The sequence below is a fragment of the Nyctereutes procyonoides genome, unplaced genomic scaffold (assembly GCF_905146905.1).
Source record: "Nyctereutes procyonoides isolate TBG_1078 unplaced genomic scaffold, NYPRO_anot_genome, whole genome shotgun sequence".
NCBI classification, from domain to species: domain Eukaryota; kingdom Metazoa; phylum Chordata; class Mammalia; order Carnivora; family Canidae; genus Nyctereutes; species Nyctereutes procyonoides.
The window spans coordinates 104,550,546-104,569,810 of record NW_026575125.1 but is presented as its reverse complement, the minus strand read 5'-3'; the positions used below and the strand labels follow the sequence as shown (position 1 = coordinate 104,569,810).

At 40.1% G+C, this 19,265-nt stretch overlaps 1 protein-coding gene across 1 annotated transcript in view; it reads right to left on the bottom strand.

The window, feature by feature from the left end:
• ADGRG4 (adhesion G protein-coupled receptor G4) overlaps nucleotides 1-19,265 on the bottom strand; it is a 108,147-nt gene that overhangs the window by 30,745 nt on the left and 58,137 nt on the right. The window contains exons 11-13 of the mRNA XM_055338121.1: nucleotides 10,417-10,633; nucleotides 8,821-8,983; nucleotides 632-766 (exon numbers count right to left, since the gene is read on the bottom strand). Coding sequence (XP_055194096.1) covers nucleotides 632-766; nucleotides 8,821-8,983; nucleotides 10,417-10,633 — 515 coding nt within the window. The remainder of the gene's footprint in view (nucleotides 1-631; nucleotides 767-8,820; nucleotides 8,984-10,416; nucleotides 10,634-19,265) is intronic.

The following is a 19,265-nucleotide window of genomic DNA, read 5'->3' as shown; positions in this document are numbered from 1 at the left end:
GAAATGAAGGCCCATAGAGGCTGAGTAACCTGCCCAAGGTCACACAGGTAGACTATGACATAGCCGGCTTTAAATTCAGCCAGTCTGGCCCCAGAATCCATGTTTATAGCCACCATATCATACTGCCTCTTTGTTTTAACAACAGGTGAGGACCAGAGGCCTTTGAGAAGGTTCTGTGGAAATGGTGGGAAGGAGCAACAAATGCTGGAGGGCAAGTGTCCTACTGGACACCACTCAGCTTCAAATGAATTGGCACAAAAGAGGGGGGATGACGGCTTGGAGGAGCCAGGGAAGATTCAGGAAGAAAGCACCAAGAAGTTGAAACAACACTCATCAGGAGAACTTGCTGTCCTTTTCTGGTTTTAAAACATCTTAAGGCCTCTATTTGGTCACCACATGATCTTTAAGGTCCCTTGCAAAGCTGAGAAGCTGTGAAAATTAAAAACTGCAGAACATCATTAAAGAAGACGTTGAATCATGTTGAGGGCCAGGGGTTGTGCCAGGAGACTTGCAGAATAAATCAGAGAGCATATTCTAAAATAAACAGAACATCATGAAAATAGAAAGAGCTCATAATTACAATGAGTCATAATATGTCAGCTCATGGCAGTCACCAGAGGCAAGAACTTACCTTAAACAGTGAAGTTTGGCCAAAAAAATTAAACAAGATGGTCTGCAAGCTGCTAAGAGGAATTCTCTCCCTCAGTGATTGAGGCAGATAGATGGAAGCCAAAGCCCTTCCCGGAGGGACTTCACCAAGGTAAATCTGCCAAGGCAAGCCGGGAAATGGTAACTGGAATAATCACCCATGAGCCTGGAGCCCTCCCTACCTCCCACCCCAGCCCCAGCTGCAACCCCGGAGTATCACGCTGGAAAGCTGAAGGCTGGGAAGTAGTTCCACAAGGTATGCCACACCTTTTATGCACACACACACAGGTACATCCTCACTCAGATCATAAGACAAGATGTGACCAGGGTGCACGTGCACACACACACACACACATTCCTTTTTCTTCCCAAACTTATCCCTGACTTTCTCTCCTTCTGGGTATGCATAGAGGTGGAAAGGGAAATGACAAGTCACATGATTTGCCATGATTCTCAGAAATAAAGGCCAGTCTTTGAAAGCAGTCCTCCTTCACCCATACACCTCTGAGAGGAAAGAAAAGGAACAAAAAACAAATACAATAGCATTAGGCATTGGCCCATATTTTATGGGGCAATGCTTTTGTTGAAAAGTAAGGCAGGGTGGGATGCCTGGGTGGCTCAGCAGTTGAGTATCTGCCTTTGGCTCAGAGCATGATCCCAGAGTCCTGGGATTGAGTCCTGTATCAGGCTCCCCACAGAGAAGCTGCTTTTCTCTCTGCCTATGTCTCTGCCTCTCTCTGTGTCTCTCATGAATAAATAAAATCATTAAAAAAAAGAAAAGTAAGGCAGGAAACAAGGCAGTAAGGCCTTAGGAATTCTGTTAGAGGCTCACTAGTAGGAAAATTTGTTGATTTGATTGAGAATAGTATTTTATAAGCACTAGAACATTTTTGAAAGTGAATGGGGACCTTTAAACTGGGACCTAAACTCTCTCAGGGTATATGGGCACCCTTACATGTATTCACTCATTTAAACCCTCTATTAGCTCTGAAATGTATGTTGCATTATGGTATCAGGAAATGGTGGCTCAGAGAGGTTAAGTGACTTGTCTAGGGTCACACAGCTGGGATGTAGTTGAACAAAGATATATGTAAGTTGGGCCTCCATTTTCCCCATTATCCATGTGTCCTATCAAGGAACTATCTAGCTAGCTGTAGACGTAGAGGAGATGAGAGTTTATAATATTTCTAAAAATTATTTGTGAATCCCAAAGCCAAATGGCTCTTCTGCCAGCACAAATAAACTCTGCTAAGGCAATGAAGTACCATGGAGAAGTTATGATTTAGATTCAATGTGCAAGGGATCCCTGGGTGGCGCGGCGGTTTGGCGCCTGCCTTTGGCCCAGGGCGCGATCCTGGAGACCCGGGATCGAATCCCACATCGGGCTCCCGGTGCATGGAGCCTGCTTCTCCCTCAGCCTGTGTCTCTGCCCCCCCCCCCGTGTGTGTGACTATCATAAATAAATAAAAATTAAAAAAAATAAAAAAATAGATTCAACGTGCAAGCAGTTCGGTACTGAGAACATGATTGGGGTTGGTTGACTTGCTTCTCCCCCAAAGTCTATAATAGAAAATCCCACATGTAACCAAACTACAATGGGAACCCAACATCTGCCTCCAGCATGACTGAGTAGCTCCGAATGGACTTGACTCTCCTACCTATAACAACTACAGAAAATAACCACAACTCAAAAGCACTAGAAAATGAACAAAAGCAGGCCAATTCTGGATAAGACTAGACACTTGGAAAAAGATAACATTACAAGGTGAGTTACCTGTTCTTACAACTCTTAACCTGATGGCAAGGTGAAACTAATGTTGTGAAGAACACTGAAAACTCTGATAGAAAACCTGTAGTCTTAGTGGCATAAATAACCATAAAACAAAGGTCAGGGTAACCACAGCATGTTACTAGAAAGTCAGGGCAGTGATGGTGGGGGTGGGGGGAGGTGGACAGGAAATTGTGGAAAGGAGAAAGCTGGAGAGGAGGAGCCAAAATTTTTTCTTTTTTTAAAATTAATTTATTTGAGAGAGAATGTGCTCCATCCCAAGATCTGGGAATCATGACCTGAGCTAAAGTCGATGCTTAACCGACTGAGCCACCCAGATGTCCCATCAGGAGGAACCAAAATTCTTAGTAGAAAATCTGCCTGGCAGCCTGGGTGGCTCAGCAGTTTAGTGCTGCCTTCAGCCCAGGGTGTGATCCTGGAGACCTGGGATCGAGTCCCACATCGGGCTCCCTGCATGGGGCCTGCTTCTCCCTCGGCCTGTGTCTCTGCCTCTCTCTGTCACTCATGAATAAATAAATAAAACATTAAAAAGAAAAGAAAAGAAAATCTGCCTGGCCTCTGAACCACCAATGTACAGGACAGACTCCAACTAAGGATAAAGGAACTTAACTGAGCTTTAAGCTACCATCCAAGAGATGGAATCTACAGTCCATTTCCAACAGAGTCATTTGCCTGGTGTAACAAAAGCCAATAGTTTTCTGAAGAAAATAGTAGAATCCAGAATCCCCACAACATTACCTTCACAATATCCATATCCATGACCCAGATGTTGGAATCTGCATACAAGGATTTTTAAGCAGCTAGTGGAACCATGCTCAGGTATTTAAAAGAAAATATGCTTGCAATTAATGTCAAAAGAGGAAATAACAGCAGAGAAGCAAGCAAAAAAAGGACAAAATGGAAATTCTAGAACCAAAAATAAAGTATCAAAAATTTTTAGTTTCACTGAATGGGTCCAAGTGTAACATGAAGATGACAGATGTCAGTGGACTTGAAGAGAAATCAATAGATGTTATACTATCAGCAAAAGAAATAGTAAAATGATTAAAAGCATGAACATAGCCCCAGGGACCTGTGGGGCAACATCCAAAAATCTTATATGCATGTAATTAGGGTACCAAAAGGAGAGGAGAGAAAGAATGGTAAAGAAGCAATATTTAAAGAAATAATGATGGAAATTTCCCCAAATTTGATAAAGGATGTAAATTTACAGATTCAAGAATCTCACAAACCTCAAGCAGGATAAATGCAAAGAAAAACACACCTACACGCATAATACCAAATTGCAAAGAAACAAAGAAAAGATTGAAAGCAATCAGAGAGGAGCGCCTGGATGACTCAGTTAAGCATCTGACTCTTGATTTTGGCTCAGGTCATGATCTCAGGGTGGTGGGACTGAGCCCTGCAGGAGGCTCCATGCTCTGTGGGGAATCTGCATCTCCCTCTCCCTTTGCCCTTCCCCCTGCTTGTGCTCTCTCTCTCTCTCTTTCTCTTTCTAAAATAAGTAAACCTTTTAAAAAAGAAAAAGAAAGATATTCTCAGATAAATGAAAACTAAGAAAATTCATCACCATCAGACCTGTACTACGAGAAATGCTAAGTAAATCTCTTCAGGTTGAAGGGAAATATTACCAGATGGAACTCTGACCTTTAAATAAGAATGAAGATCATTAAAAATTATAAATATCTACATAAATATAAATGATAAGCTTTTTCTTTCAATTTCATAAGGCTCTTTAAAATAATAATAACATCATCTTATGGTGTTTCTAAACTTAGATATAATATATATGACAACTATAACATAAAATATAGAGGGTGTGAATGGATATGTATGGCCAAAGTTTCTGTGTTTTACATGAATTGATGCAATGTTGCCTCTAAGTAGACTGCAAAAATATTAGAGGACGCAAATCATAATCTCTAGAGCAACCATCAAGAAAATAATGCAAATAGATAAAATCAAAGAGTCAATAAAAATCAAAATTCAATTGTAATAAATATTAAAATAAACCAAAAGTCATCAGGGAAAGAGGAACAAAAACCAGAAGGACAGGTAGAAAATAAAATAAAATAGTAGTCCTAAATCCAACCAGATCAAAAATTACATTAAATGTTAAAGAACTTATATACTCCAATTCAAAGGCAGAGATTTTCAGGATGGATAAAAAAGTGAAACACAAACTCTATGCTATCTATAAGAAGTGCACTTTATTTTTTTTAAAGATTTTATTTATTTATTCATGAGAGATACAGAGAGAGAGAGAGAGGCAGAGGGAGAAGCAGGCTCCATGCAGGGAGCCCGACGTGGGACTCGAACCAGGGTCTCCAGGATCACACCCTGGGCTGAAGGGCCGCGCTAAACTGCTGAGCCACCCAGGCTGCCCCAAGAAGCACTTATGGAACTTAGTACGGAGCCCCAGGCTCACACAGGCTAATTAATATGAAGAAATCGGGCAGCCTGGGTGGCTCAGTGTTTGGTGCCACCTTGAGCCCAGAGCGTGATCCTGGAGACCCAGGATTGAGTCCCTGCATGGAGCCTGCTTCTCCCTCTGCCTATGTCTCTGCCTCTGTGTGTGTGTTGTGTGTCTCTAGTGAATAAATAAATAGAAGCTTTTTTAAAAAAATGTTCACCAGACAGAAACCACCTGTGACATACAAAGCCTGAAATATTTACGACCTTTTACAGAAACCCTTTGCTGACCACCCCTATAAATCCTATAGACGTTAAGAAATAATTAGGAAATATTATGAACAACTATTGTCAACGAGCTTGGCAAGTTAGATCAAATAAAGCATTAGAAAAATATAATTACCAAAACAGACACAAGATGAATCAGAATACCTGAATGGCTCTACATCCATTAAATTAATTGGGTTTGCTATCAAAATACTTCCCAAAGAAATTCCAGACCCAGAGAGTTTCCTAGTGAACCCTATCAAGCTTCTGATAAAGGAATAACACCAGTGTCACACAAATGCTTTCCAAAAGTAGAACAGTGACCATTTCTTAACTCACTTTTAAAGTTGGCACAACCCTCATCTAAAGCCTGATAAAATTAGAAAAAACTCCAGGCCAACAACCTTCATGAGCATAAGTGTAAAAATACTTAAAATATAAGCAGGTTGAAAATAGCATTATACAAACACGATAATTCAGATAATTCATCATGACCTGTAGGTTTTCTCCCAGAAATGCAAGATTGGCTTAACATCCTAAAATCAATGTAATTCACCATATTAGAAGGATAAAGGAGAGAAGAAGCCAAATGATTGCTTCAAGAGATACAGAAAAAAATTGACAAAATTTGACAACCATTCACAATAAAACCTTTCAGCAAACTAGGAACAGAAGGTAACTTCCTCAATCAAATAAAGGGCATCTAAAAACAAAACAAAACAAAAATCATGCCTAACATCACAGTAATGGTAAAATAGTGAATACTTTTTCTGTGATATCAAGAACAAGACAAGGATGTCAATTTAACTACTTCAATTCAGCATTTTTTGGGAAACACTAACATCAAAAAGGCCAAAAGAAAGAAATGAAAGGAATAAAAACAAGAAAGACAATTAAACTGTCTCTATTGCCAGATAACATTACATAGAATGTCCTAAGGAATCTCTAAAACAACTGCTACAACTACTAAATTCATAGGATCCAAAATTAGGTGATAGAGACATAGAATATCAACTTTATTTTCATATTTAACAAAATACATGTGATACTACTCCACTTAAACTATAAAACATTTTGATACTATTCTGCTTAAAACTATAAAACATAGGGACACCTGAGTGGCTCAGTTAACTGTCCAACTCTTGATCTCAGCTCAGGTCTCAATTTCATGGTGATGAGTCCAAGCCCCACATTGGGCTCCATGTTAGATATAAATAAATAAATTTATTCCTAAATATTTTATGTTTTCTGATGTTGCAAATGGAATTTTTGTTAATTTAATTTTACAATTGTTTGCTACAAGAATATAAAAATAAAGTTGATATTCTATGTCTATCTCTATCATCTAGGAGTAAGTACACTTGTGATGAGCACTAGGTGATGTATGGAAGTACTAGATCACATTATTGTACACCTGAAACTAATATAACACTGTATGCTAATGAGCTAGAATGAAAATTAAAACTTAAAAATAATAAATAAATAAATAAATAAATAAAGTACAAAACTTGGTAAGGGAAATTAAAATCAACCTGAGTAAATGTTCCTGGATGAGAAGACTTAATATTCCTAAGAAATCAATTCTCCCAAAGTTCATCAATAGCTTCAACTCAACCCCAATCACTTTTCACATGTTTCTTTTTTGCACACATTGATAAGCACATTTGAAAATTCTTACGGACACAGGAAAGGCCTACAATAACCAAAGCTATATTGAAAAAGAACAAAGTTGAAGGGCTCACACTACCTGACTTCAAGACTACAGTAATCAGGACAGTATGATAATGGCATAAGCATCTACAAAAAAATTAATGGAACAGAGTAGAAAGTTCAGAAACAGACCTACATCTGCATGGGTATTTGATTTTTTGTCACCAAAGCAAGCCAATGGGGAAACAAAGGTCTTGAATAAATGGTGCTGGAATAAGTGGGTATCTATATGGAACAAAATGAACTTGAAACCATATGCTACACTATATCTCCTCACATCATACATAAAATTTAATTCAATTAAGTTTATAGCCCTAACCATTAAAGCTGAAACCATAGATTTTTAAAGGAAAGCATAGAATATTTTCATGACCTACTAGTAGGCAAAGATTTCTTAGACAAGTCACAGATTGTTTATAAAAGAAAGAACTGATAAATTATACCCCATCAATGGTAAAACTTATGCTCATCAAAAGACACCACTGAAGGCGTGCCTGGGTGGCTCAGTTTGTTAAGCATCCAACTCATGACTTCACCTCAGATCATGATCTCAGGGTCATGAAGTGGAGCTCCATGTTGGGCTCTGCACTCAGCATGGAGTCGGCTTGAGATTCTCACCTTCTCTCTCTGCCCCAACCCCCCCCCATCTCCCAAAACAAAAAAGATAACACTGAGAAATGAATAGGCAAGTCACAGAGAAAATACTTTCAAAACATATATCTGATAAATGCCTTGTATCCAGAATATATAAAAAAAAATACTTACAACTCAATAAGAAGACAACAATCCAATTTAAAAGTAGGCAAAAGATTTTAACAGATATGTCACTGAAGAAAATACCCAAATGGTCAATACAAAAATGAAAACTCAAACTAATGCAGCACTGTGTGTCAACTGTACTTTGATTTTATTTTTTTAATTTTTAAAAGATATTTATTTATTTATTTATTTATTTGACAGAGAGAGAGAGAGCATAAGCAGGCAGAGTGGCAGGCAGAGGGAGAAGGAGAAGCAGGTTCCCCACTGAGCAGAGAGCCCAACGTGAGACTTGATGCCAGACCCTGGGACCATGACCCGAGCCAAAGGTAGATGCTTAACCAACTGAGCCACCCAAGCATCCTATACTTTAATTTTTTTAAAAAGAAAAATCACTCCACAATCCACTTTAGAAAACAACATGAAAGGTTCTTACAAATTTAAACTTATATCTTATGAAACAGCAATCCCATTCCTAGGTATTTACTCAAGATATATGAAAATATATATCCATATAGAGACGTTTATATGAATGTTCAATGCAGTATTTATTGTTCATGATAGCCAAAAACTGGAAACAACCCCATGGCCATCAGTAGGAGACTAGACAAATAATCTTTGGTAAATCCATACAATGGAATATTATTCAGCAATAAAAAAGAATAAACTATAGAAACAAAAGAATGCTACATGAAAGCAATCTTATATGAGACAGTACATATTATATAATTCCATTTATACAAAGTTCTAGAACAGGCAAAACTATGGTGGAAAATATCAGAACAGTGGTTGCCAGTGGAGGTAGTAGCTGTGGGGATTGTGGTGTGATGGAAAGGGCCCAGACTTTAAAGCCAGGCATAGGTTGAATCTTGGCTCAGCCATTAGACTCTGTGTCCTTGAGCATGTTACTTAACTGCTCTATCTCCTTATCTGTATAGACCATAGCTCAATGCTCCAACATATAATAAGTACTCCAGAAATGGTAGCTAATAATAAAGTAACATGAGATGATTTTGGGTCACAGAGCCAAAGGTGGTGTCATTGCACACCTTGTGGACACCATTCAAACCAAAGTGTTAGCCTACTAAAGGTTCTATCTGAATCTACCCTAGGATATTTGTATTTTCATAGGGGTCCCTTGAAGACTAAGATCTTTAAAAAGTATCTCCTCTCCCTCCCAAAGAAGTTTTGCAATAGTGCTTGCCTGATTTGTTCTCAGTTCCCTGGGCTGGACTCACCTCAGGGTCTGTGCCTTCTTCATAGGACTGAATGCTGAAGGCCATGCCTTCAAATGTGTGGTCCACCCGCAGGACAGCCAATGCCAGCCTGGCTACCATCAGATTAGCTGTCCTCCCAGAAAACTCCATCTTGTGACCAGCACGCTCAATTATCCTCAGAATTCTGCAAGGAACCGCAGGGAGAAAAGAGCACTCCTACTGCTTTAATATAAAACCTATTCTCCTTATGAGATTTCCTCAATGTAAGACTTTTCCTTTAGGTTTATTCACTGTCTTTATATTGTTTAGGAATTATTAAATAAGAGCACTGGCTTTGGAGTCAGACAACCTGAGGTCTAAATCTTAGTTCCTCTAATTTCTAACTGCGTGGGCCAATAAAATAATGTGGTTGAGCTTCAGTTTCTTCACCTGCAAGCTGGAGGTAATACTAGCACTCCTCTCACAAGGTGGTTCTCAAGATTAAATGACATTGTTATATATAAAGCTAGATCCTGCATGGCCCCATAGGCCAAGAAATTTGGATTTTATTCTATGTGTAACAGAAAGCCACCGAGGGGCTTTAAAAGCAAAAGAATGACATGATCTGATATGTGCATTAAAATATCCTTCTGGCTGCCATATAGAAGAAAGACCATAGAGAAGCAAGCATAGAGGGGAAGGAGCCCAATTATGAGGTTACTGTAGGTCAGCTGAGAGGTATGAGGCTGGGGACTAGGGTGGTGGTGATGGTGGGGATGGACACAAGTAGATGGGTTACAGGAATATTCCAGGGCTTAAAAATATCACATCCAATGTCTCTTACAAGACTTGGTTTTTGATTGGCTATGAGGTAGAGAGAGGTGACTTATTATTCCCAAGCTTTTTGCTTGAGCACGGGGTGGATGCATTTTATAGAAATTGGGGGACCAGGGATCCCTGGGTTGCTCAGCGGTTTAGCGCCTGCCTTCAGCCCAGGGTGTGATCCTGGAATCCCGGGATCAAGTCCCACATCAGGCTCCCTGCATGGAGCCTGCTTCTCCCTCTGCCTGTGTCTCTGCCTCTCTCTCTCTCTCTCCCTCTGTGTGTGTGTGTGTGTGTGTGTCTTTCATGAATAAATAAATAAAATATTTAAAAAAAAGAAGTTGGGGGACCACCAGGACTGGGAAAATAGAGTGGAGGTTTGGCTTGAGGCAACTATCTATTTGAAAAGCTGCTGTGATTAAGGTTCAGTTAGAATTTTGTGATGCGGGATGCCTGGGTGGCTCACCAGTTGAGCATCTGCCTTCAGCCCGGGGTGTGATCCTGGAGACCCGGGATCGAGTACCACATCGGGCTTCCCGCATGGAGCCTGCTTCTCCCTCTGCCTGTGTCTCTGTCTCTCTCTCTGTGTGTGTCTCTCATGAATAAATAAATAAAATCTTTAAAAAAAAGAATTTTGTGATGCATTCTTCACAATTGAGATTTGAGTGGATGACCTCATTGCATTGTAATAATAACTCAGCTTTCTATGCATAGCCACCTGACCTTGAAAATTTGGTGGACTGTATGCAAAGGAATGAATAACAAATATTATACATGTTATGAAATAACTTATTTTACCAAAGTATTAGTACTTACTCATTTCTTACTTCATGCAGATCAGATGCTGAATTGTTTTGCTTTCCCAAAACAGCATTGATTATTTGTAATATAACCTGGGTTAGATTCATACTTATCTCATGACATTGTGAAACATCAGATACTTTAGAAACAATAATCTTTGTTTCTTCTTCATCCAGAAGAGGGGATTCATTTATTAAATTAAAAATGTGCTCTGCAACATCATCCACATTCTCTGGGGAAAGAAAATTGTAATAGAAAACCTGCATTACTTAGTTTGAGGCCATGCTGGTCTACTTCCTTCCCTTTAAAAAGTAAAGGCAGTCAAATGCAAATATCTACCCAGGCAGCAAAATTTACAGTAAAAAAATGCTGGACTTCAATTTCTACAATAGGCAGAGTCCCAGAAAATAGCACATAAGTCAAGTTTTTATTCATTAAATCCTTTTAAAAATACACCAGGGAAACCTTTTTGTCACTGAAGATCATCTTGCAATTAGATTCTAATTAAGTTAAGACTTTTCAGTATTGGATTGAGTTAAGTAGATCCCACCTGTACTAAAATATCAGCAAACACTCAGTCTGTGTTTTCATTATCAAGGGTGGTGATGATATTTGTCTGTCAAGAACCAGCAACCACAGAAAAGAAAAGTAAATATGGACCACATATAATAAAGAGCATCTTAATTTAGATTTTTTTAGAGAGAGTAAGAACAATAGATATTAACTCGCCCACTTTTTTCTTCACTTTTTATTATGGAAATTTTCATACATGCACAAAAGTAGAAAGAATAGTATAATGAGTCCCCATGTACCTCATGAATCACCTAGCTTCAACAAGTGTCAATGAAGAGCTAATCTTATTTTATCTACACTCTCACCCACCTTCCCCCAACCCCAGAATATTTTAAAGCAAATCCCAGACATATAATTTCATCCATAAATACTTTAGTATGCATCTCTAAAACAAAAGACCTGTTTGTCATAACCATAGTGCCAGTATTTGTTAAATTAATACAACACAAATTAAATTCTAGTTCAATATAAGCGATATAAAGCTAAGCTCCTTGTGGTGCCCTCTTAGCTTAAAGCATTCACACTTAAGTCCAGTAACCAAAATACAATGGAAAATAATCAAGAAATAACAATGCATTGAGAAAAAGTCCAGAGAGAGATTTACTCATAACACACTTAACCTGGATTACATTACAAATAACCAAGTCTGGGGACACCTGGGTGGCTCAGTGGTTGAGCATCTGCCTTTGGCTCAGGGCATGATCCTGAATCCGGGATTGAGTCCCACATCAGGATTCCAGCATGGAGCCTGCTTTTCCCTCTGCTTATGTCTCTGCCTCTCTCTGTGTGTGTGTGTGTCTCATGAATACATAAATAAAATCTTTTTAAACCCCCCCCAAAAACAAATAACCAAGTCTATTTGAGAAAACAAGATAAATTACCAAAATAAAATAAAATAAAAAATAAATTACCATAAACATCCTCCTTTTTCTCTCTCCCTTCTCCCCCCCCAAACAACTCTCTGTCCTTGTCAATGTAAATTAAGCAATCTTAACTGAAATTCTATCAATTTCCCCCCCTTAACAATTTACTTCAATCTGCCCAACAACGGCCTCCCCTAGGAACTTAGATGGAAGAAAGAGGGAGGTTGAACAAGGTTGTAATTACTTCTAAATTAATATTTTGTCCTTGTTACATCTATCTTCTGGTCAGTTAAAGAAACAGAAAACAAGAAGACAGGGAATGGAAGAAAAATGTAGCACTCTCATTCACAGATCTTTCTTTTTCTTAAGATTTTATTTATTTATTCATGAGAGACACACAGAGAGAGAGAGGCAGAGACACAGGCAGAGGGGAAAGCAGGCTCCATACAGAAAGCCTGATGTGGGACTCAATCCCAGGTCTCCAGGATCACACCCCGGGCTGCAGGGGGCGCTAAACCACTGCGCCACCGGGGCTGCCCATTCACAGATCTTTCTATCACTCATTAAATCTTCAGGCTTTCCTGTAAATGGGAGAGCCAGAGCTGCCCACCTGGAGTATTCTTTGGACCTCAGTGGTGTGACTTTACTTCATGCAGTCCTTGCTGTCTCAGAAGGAAAGTAAACAACAGGTCAATGGGAGACTAACTATATTGTGGAAAGTAATTGTAGAGTTATATGTTTTTTTAAGTCAAATTCAGGACAAATTACTCATTGTGTAAAAATTTTAAGTCCTCAAGCAAAAGCAGCAAAAACAATCCTCCCTTATTTGCTGTAAAATAAATAGACCCCCCCCATTGCTTCAAATAGTTTCAATTAATCTGCCAATAATTGCAGCAATCAAAACAATAATATCTGTTATTTATTAATTTCTATGAGTCAGTATTGCAGTTGTCTACAGCTGCATAACAAACCACCCCAAAACATCACAACTTCAAACAAGAATTCATTATTATCCCTCACGGTTCTGTGTGTTGACCAGTTTCAGCTGCGTGGTTCTGATTTACAGTCTCTCATCTGGTTGCAGTCAGATGGTAGCTGGAATTAGAGTCATCTGAATACTAGACTGTCTGAGACAGCTCACTCATATGGCTGGCAGTTGATGCTCATGGACTAGTCACTTGGGGCTGTTGTCCTTTGAGGGTCAATTGAGGCTGTTCCTGACACATGGCCTCTCCCAGCGGCTTAGGCTCAGTGGTATGCTGGATCCAGCCTGTGGTATACTGGAACCAGCTGCTATCAACTTGTCAGAACGAATTGTAAATTTTCGGGAATTTTGTGAGCTGGTTGTTAAACACAACCATTATTGAAAATTAAATTATATCAACTTTTAATTAAATAAATTTTATGGTAAACAATGGTGATACTCAAGAATCATCACTTCCTAATAATTCTGCTACATTTTAATAATCTATGCTTTGGTAATTATTTATATCTATGGTACCTGTGTATCTCTTACCAACTTCATGCTCAGTAATTGCATGTTGTAGTTTGTATTCAGCCATCAGGGGATATTACACCAAGGAAACCAACAGATGGAGCAAAATTACCTTTTTTTGGCAGAGATGGTTGTTAACTATTTTCTAGCACACCACTGTTGAGGCTTCTTATAGCATGGTGTCTGGGTTCTGAGAGGAAGAATCCCAAATGAGAGCATACAAGAGAAAGGAAGCAGAAATTTCCAGTCCCCTTAAAAGTTAGTCCCAAAATTGGCACAGTGTCACCACTGCCAAATTCTACTGGGCTAAGTAGTCACAAGGCAGCCCTGATTCAACTTCTAATTGACAAGGAGGGAATGAGTTGATGGTGGGCATTTTGGAGACAAGATACCCCAAGACATTATACATACATTCTCCAATTTAATCATCACGATAGCCCTGTGTGATGGGTACTAATATTATTCCCTTTATACAAATAAGAAATTATGACACAGAGATTCTAACTCAGGCCTCTTTGATTCCAAAGCTAGCGTTTTTAAATATCACTTTCTACTACAGCATCTGTGCCTTTGTCCCTTTTCTCCACAGTTTGGGGGTTGGAACAGCTGTGCTTCCCAGTTCTCCCTGTCATCCTTGGAATTACATCGTTCTCTCTCTACCATGCACTGTCTTACCCCAGCGGCGGGATGGACACACACAAGAGACAGCTTTGTGGAAAGCTCCAGGCAGCTTCGTTAGAGTGTGATGCATCTTAAATATTTTGAAGGTCACAAAAACTGGGCAAAGAATCCACAGACCTTTGAAATAAGATACCTTTTTGAACTCTGTGATATTAAGGAGTTACACGAAATGAGCATTTAACTGGGGAACTGACAAGTTTTTCTCCAACCAAGATATCTAATGCTTGTCAGCAAGATTGAAAGCTAAAGAAAAATTGTTACAACGTGAATGCATTTTCTTTCTCTGACATTGTACTCATTTTTCATGAACTTCCTAACTTACAAGGAGAAGCATTCCTCCAAAGTGAATAAATCTGATCACTTATTTTTTAGTTATGTACATTACAGCCACCACACGACTGTTCTCATCCTCTGCAGATTTTTTTAAATAAAGTGACTTTTGACAGTTAATTTTCTAAAAATCCTAACCCAGTGCCATGCTTTTCCTATTGTTATGGTTGTTTAACTTTTTCTCCTATGGAGAAAATTCTATTAACGTGTCTAGGAAAAATGTGTCGCCCAGAGGAGGGAGGTCAGCACAAAACACAGCCCTCTCTAACTTGTTGTGCACTCACTTCACGTTGCAACCCTTCCTAGTGTCCTGACTCATGATTTCAGACCTAGAAACCATCAGACCTGTGCTTACTTTTCTAATTTTTCTGCATATTCCTTGGCAAGGATCTCAAATTTCCATCTTCTGCAAGGAAGACAAGTCCGAGGAGTTCACTGCCTCAAGACAATTCCCTGTCCTGCAAGGCACTGGAATGCCTGCGCCTCACTTTTCAACTAGTCGAATGGGGGGGGTGCGCTTCACACGCTAGAGCTATGCCTGACAAGATATGTACAGACTGAAATCCGATGAGGGAAACTACCCACGCTTTCAAAACAGTGATAAGGAAGGGCAATACTTTAAGAATAGGACTGCAAGGGGAGGTTGGGGGAAAGTTCACAAAGCGCTCTATCTATTACACTGGTCAAAATTAGCAAAGACAATCATTCAAAGTCGGTGGAGGTGGGCAGCCCAGGTGGCTCAGTGGTTTAGCGCTGCCTTCAGCCCAGGGCATGATCCTGGAGTCCCGGGATCGAGTCCCACATCGGGCTCCCTGCATAGAGCCTGCTTCTCCCTCTGCCTGTGTCTCTGCCTCTCTCTCTCTCTCTCTCTTTCTCTCATGAATAAATAAATAAATAATCTAAAAAAGCCCCACAAAGTCTCTGGAGGTTGATTAGAGATCTTACAACCAATTGAGATGTATTTTATCAATAAAATCTCTGGAAACTTGGTCAGTACAGTGGGAAACCATAGCATTTGAGCTAGGAACTGTGGCCGTCTCCCAGAGCTCTGCCTGGTGGAAAAATTGCTCCATTGGGCTAGGCAGCTGAGTGGTAGTTACCATCTCCCCCAGGTCCCTGGGGTAGAAGAACTATTCTCAGTGGATTATGAGGGCCAGTGAGCATTGGAAGTTCCCATATTTCTGACTCCAGTCTATGGAAGATCCATACTGGGCAGTGGCAGCAGCTGACTGCCAGCAATTAGTCCCCATCCCACTCACACTCACACACAGCCCCTGTTCCACAGGGAAAACCCAGGTGGAGGATCTTTTGAAGGAAACATTCATTACCCCACCATCTCCCAAGCTCTTCCCCCTTAGGACAGATATTTTTTTCACAGTGAAGGGTAAGAGAAAGCTTCAAAGACTGGCAATATTCTATCCCTGCCAAAGGGACAGGCTATAATGGGATCAGATTCTGGAGCAACTTATGCCCCAGGGCTTTGTCAAAAACAACAAAGCCATCAAGACACCTGGGTGGATCCCAGGATCCTAGGATCAAGTCCTGCATCAGGCTCCCCACAGGGAGCCTGCTTCTCCTTCTGCCTATGTCTCTGCCTCTCTCTGTGTGTCTCTCATGAATAAATAAAGTCTTTAAAAAAAAAAACCCAGAGCCATCAACTAGCAATTAGGAGGCTAACAGCTGGGTGTGATACTGAGACACGTGAACCATCCAGAAGCTTAGCAGAGAGATCCAAGAAACAGAGAGAACCTAGCTAGGACCACAGTCATCCCTGGCATCCAGGGAGAATGCTTACAAGCCCAAAGCTGCATCTTCTAAGGAGAAGCATCAGAAGATGTACACTTCAGGGACAACAGGCTTCACTGAACTAGTCCAGCCAATGGTATCTTTTGTAGAAATAGAAAAGGCAATTCTGAAATTCATATGGAACCACAAACACACACACAAACAAAATAGTCAAATCAATCTTGAGAAATTCAAACAAAGACATCAAACTCCTCGATATCAAGATAAATACAAAGCTACAGTAATCAAAACAGCATAGTACTGGTATAAAGACAGACCAGGCAGCCCGGGTGGCTCAACGGTTTAGTGCTGCCTTCAGTCCAGGGCCTGATCCTGGGAGACCTGGGATCGAGTCCCATGTCAGGCTCCCTGTATGGAGCCTGCTTCTCCCTCTGCCTGTGTCTCTGCCTCTCTCTCTCTCATGAATAAACATAATCTTTTTTTAAAAAAAAGACAGACCTATAAAACAATGGAACAGAATAGAGAAGCCAGAAACAAATCCACAATATACCATCAACTGATCTTCAATAAGAGAGCAGATGAATGCCTGGATGGCTCAGTGGGTTAAGCGTCTGTCTTCAGCTCAGGTCATGATCCTGGGGTTCTGGGATTGAGCCCCATGTCGGGCTCCCTGCTTAGTGAGGTCCCTGCTTAGTGAGGAGCTTGTTTCTCCTTCTCCTTCTGCCCCCTGCTTGTGCTCTCTCTCACTCTCTCTCTCTATCTCAAATAAATAAATAAAATCTTGGGGTGCCTGGGTGGCTCAGCCGGTGAAGTGTCTGCTTTCAGCTCAGATCATGATCCCAGCATCCTGGAATTGAGCCCTGCATCAGGCTCCCTGCTCAGTGGGGAGTCTGCTTCTCCCTCTCCCTTTGCCCTTTCCCTCTCCCTCCTCGTGCTCTCTCTTTCTCTCACTCTCTCTCAAATAAATAAATAAAATCTTTTAAAAAAAGATCTTTTAAAAAAAGATTTTATTTATTTATTCATGAGAGAATGAGAGAAAGAGAGAGAGGCAGAGGAAGAAGCAGGCTTCATGCAGGGAGCCCGACATGGGACTCGATCCCGGGACTCTAGGATCACGCCCTGGGCCGAAGGCAGGCACTAAACCGCTGAGCCATCCAGGGATCCCCCAATAAGTAAAATCTTTATTAAAAAACACAATGAGGGCTGCCCGGGTGGCTCAGCGGTTTAGTGCCTGCCTTCGGCTCAGGGTGTGATCCTGGAGACCCAGGATCGAGTCCCACGTTGGGTTCCCTGCATGGAGCCTGCTTCTTTCTGCCTGTGTCTCTGCCTCTCCCTCTCTCTCTCTCTCTTTCTCTGTCTCTCATGAATAAATAAATAAAATCTTTTAAAAATAAAATTAAAATTAAAAACACAATGAGATATCACTTCACAACTGTCAGGATGACTATTATCAGAAATCAAGAGATAACACAGTATTGTCAAGGGTGTGGAGAAAAGGGTATCCTGGTACACTGTGTGTGGGAATGTAAATTGGTGCAGCCATTATGGAAGACAGTATGGAAGTGCCTCACAAATTAAAAATGGAACTACCACATGATCCAGTAATCTCACTTGTGTATGTATATTCAGAGGAACTAAAATCACTGTCTCAAAGAGATATCTGCACTCACGTGTTCATTACAACATTATACACAATAGTCAAGTTATGGAAATAATGTAACTGTCCATCTAGAGATAAAGAAAATGTCACACACATACACACACATTGGAATATCATTCACCTTCAGAAAGGAGGAAATCCTGCCACTTGCGACAACATGGATGTACCTGGAGACACTATACTAAGTGAAATAAGCCAGACACAGAAAGACAAATATTGCATGATCTCACCTATATGGGGAATCTAATACAGTCAAACTCCCAGAAGCATAGAGTTGAACCATGGTTGCCGGGAGCTGGCGGAGGAGAAATGGGGAGTTGCTAATCAACAGGCATAAAGTTTCAGTTAAGCAAGATGAATAAGTTCTGGAGGTCAGCCTTACAACATTGTACTTTAAGAATTTGTCAAGAGGATAGATCTCATGGTAAGTGTTCTCACTACAACAAAATAAAATTAAAAGAAGAAAGAAAGTGGATTAGAGGTTTCCAGGGGCTGCAGGGAGAGGGTAATGAGAGTGCCTGCTAATGTGTATGGGGTTTCTTTTTGGAGTGATCAAAATGTTCTGGAATTAGCAGTGACTGTTGCTAACAGTCTAGCGAATATGCTAAAAACCATGGAATTATACCTGTTAAATGGGTAAAATTTTATGATATGTGAATATCTTCAAAAAATTTTTAAACTGCAATGAGATATCAATTTCTACTTATCAAATCAGCAAAGATCCAAAAATCTGATAGCATACTGTGTTGATGAAGGTATCTGGAGACAGGTGCTTTCATACCTTGCAAGTGGGAGTATGAACTAGTGCAAGCATTACAGAGAGCATTTTGACGCCATCAAAGTATGACTGACCCAGCAATTCTACTTTTAGGAATTTATGTTTCAAGTATAACCCACTTTTGCAAAATGACATATGTACAATATCCATTACAGCAGTTTTGTAAGAATAAAATGTTATTAATAGCTTAAATGCCCACCCACAGGAAATAGGTTAAAGAAATAAATTGTGGCATATCCATGCAGTATAATATAATGCAGTGATAAAAAGCATGAGGAAGCTCTTTATATACTAAAATGATAATTTCTGCAATATATTGTTAACAAAAAGCAAGGTGCAGAGTACAATGGATACCAAGCTCCACTTTGTGTACTAAGAGGGAGGGAGAATATACATGTATATGTATATGCATACATATGGTGTGCGTATGTGTAAATTTCCTCATAGATACATGAAATATTTCTGTGGATATTTATTAAATGCCTGGTGTCAGCAATAAGAAGATGTTTCACTGTATATCCTTTTTGGTTTTGCAACATTGAACTATGTGAAGAATTACCTATTAAAATTGTTTTGAAGGATGCCTGGGTGGCTCAGCGGTTTGAGCATCTGCCTTTGGCTCAGGGAGTGATCCCAGTCAGGGGATCAAGTCCCACATCGGGCTCCCTGTGAGGAGCCTGCTTCTCTCTCTCTCTCTCTGTCTCTGTCTCTGCTTCTCTCTTTGTCTCTCAGGAATAA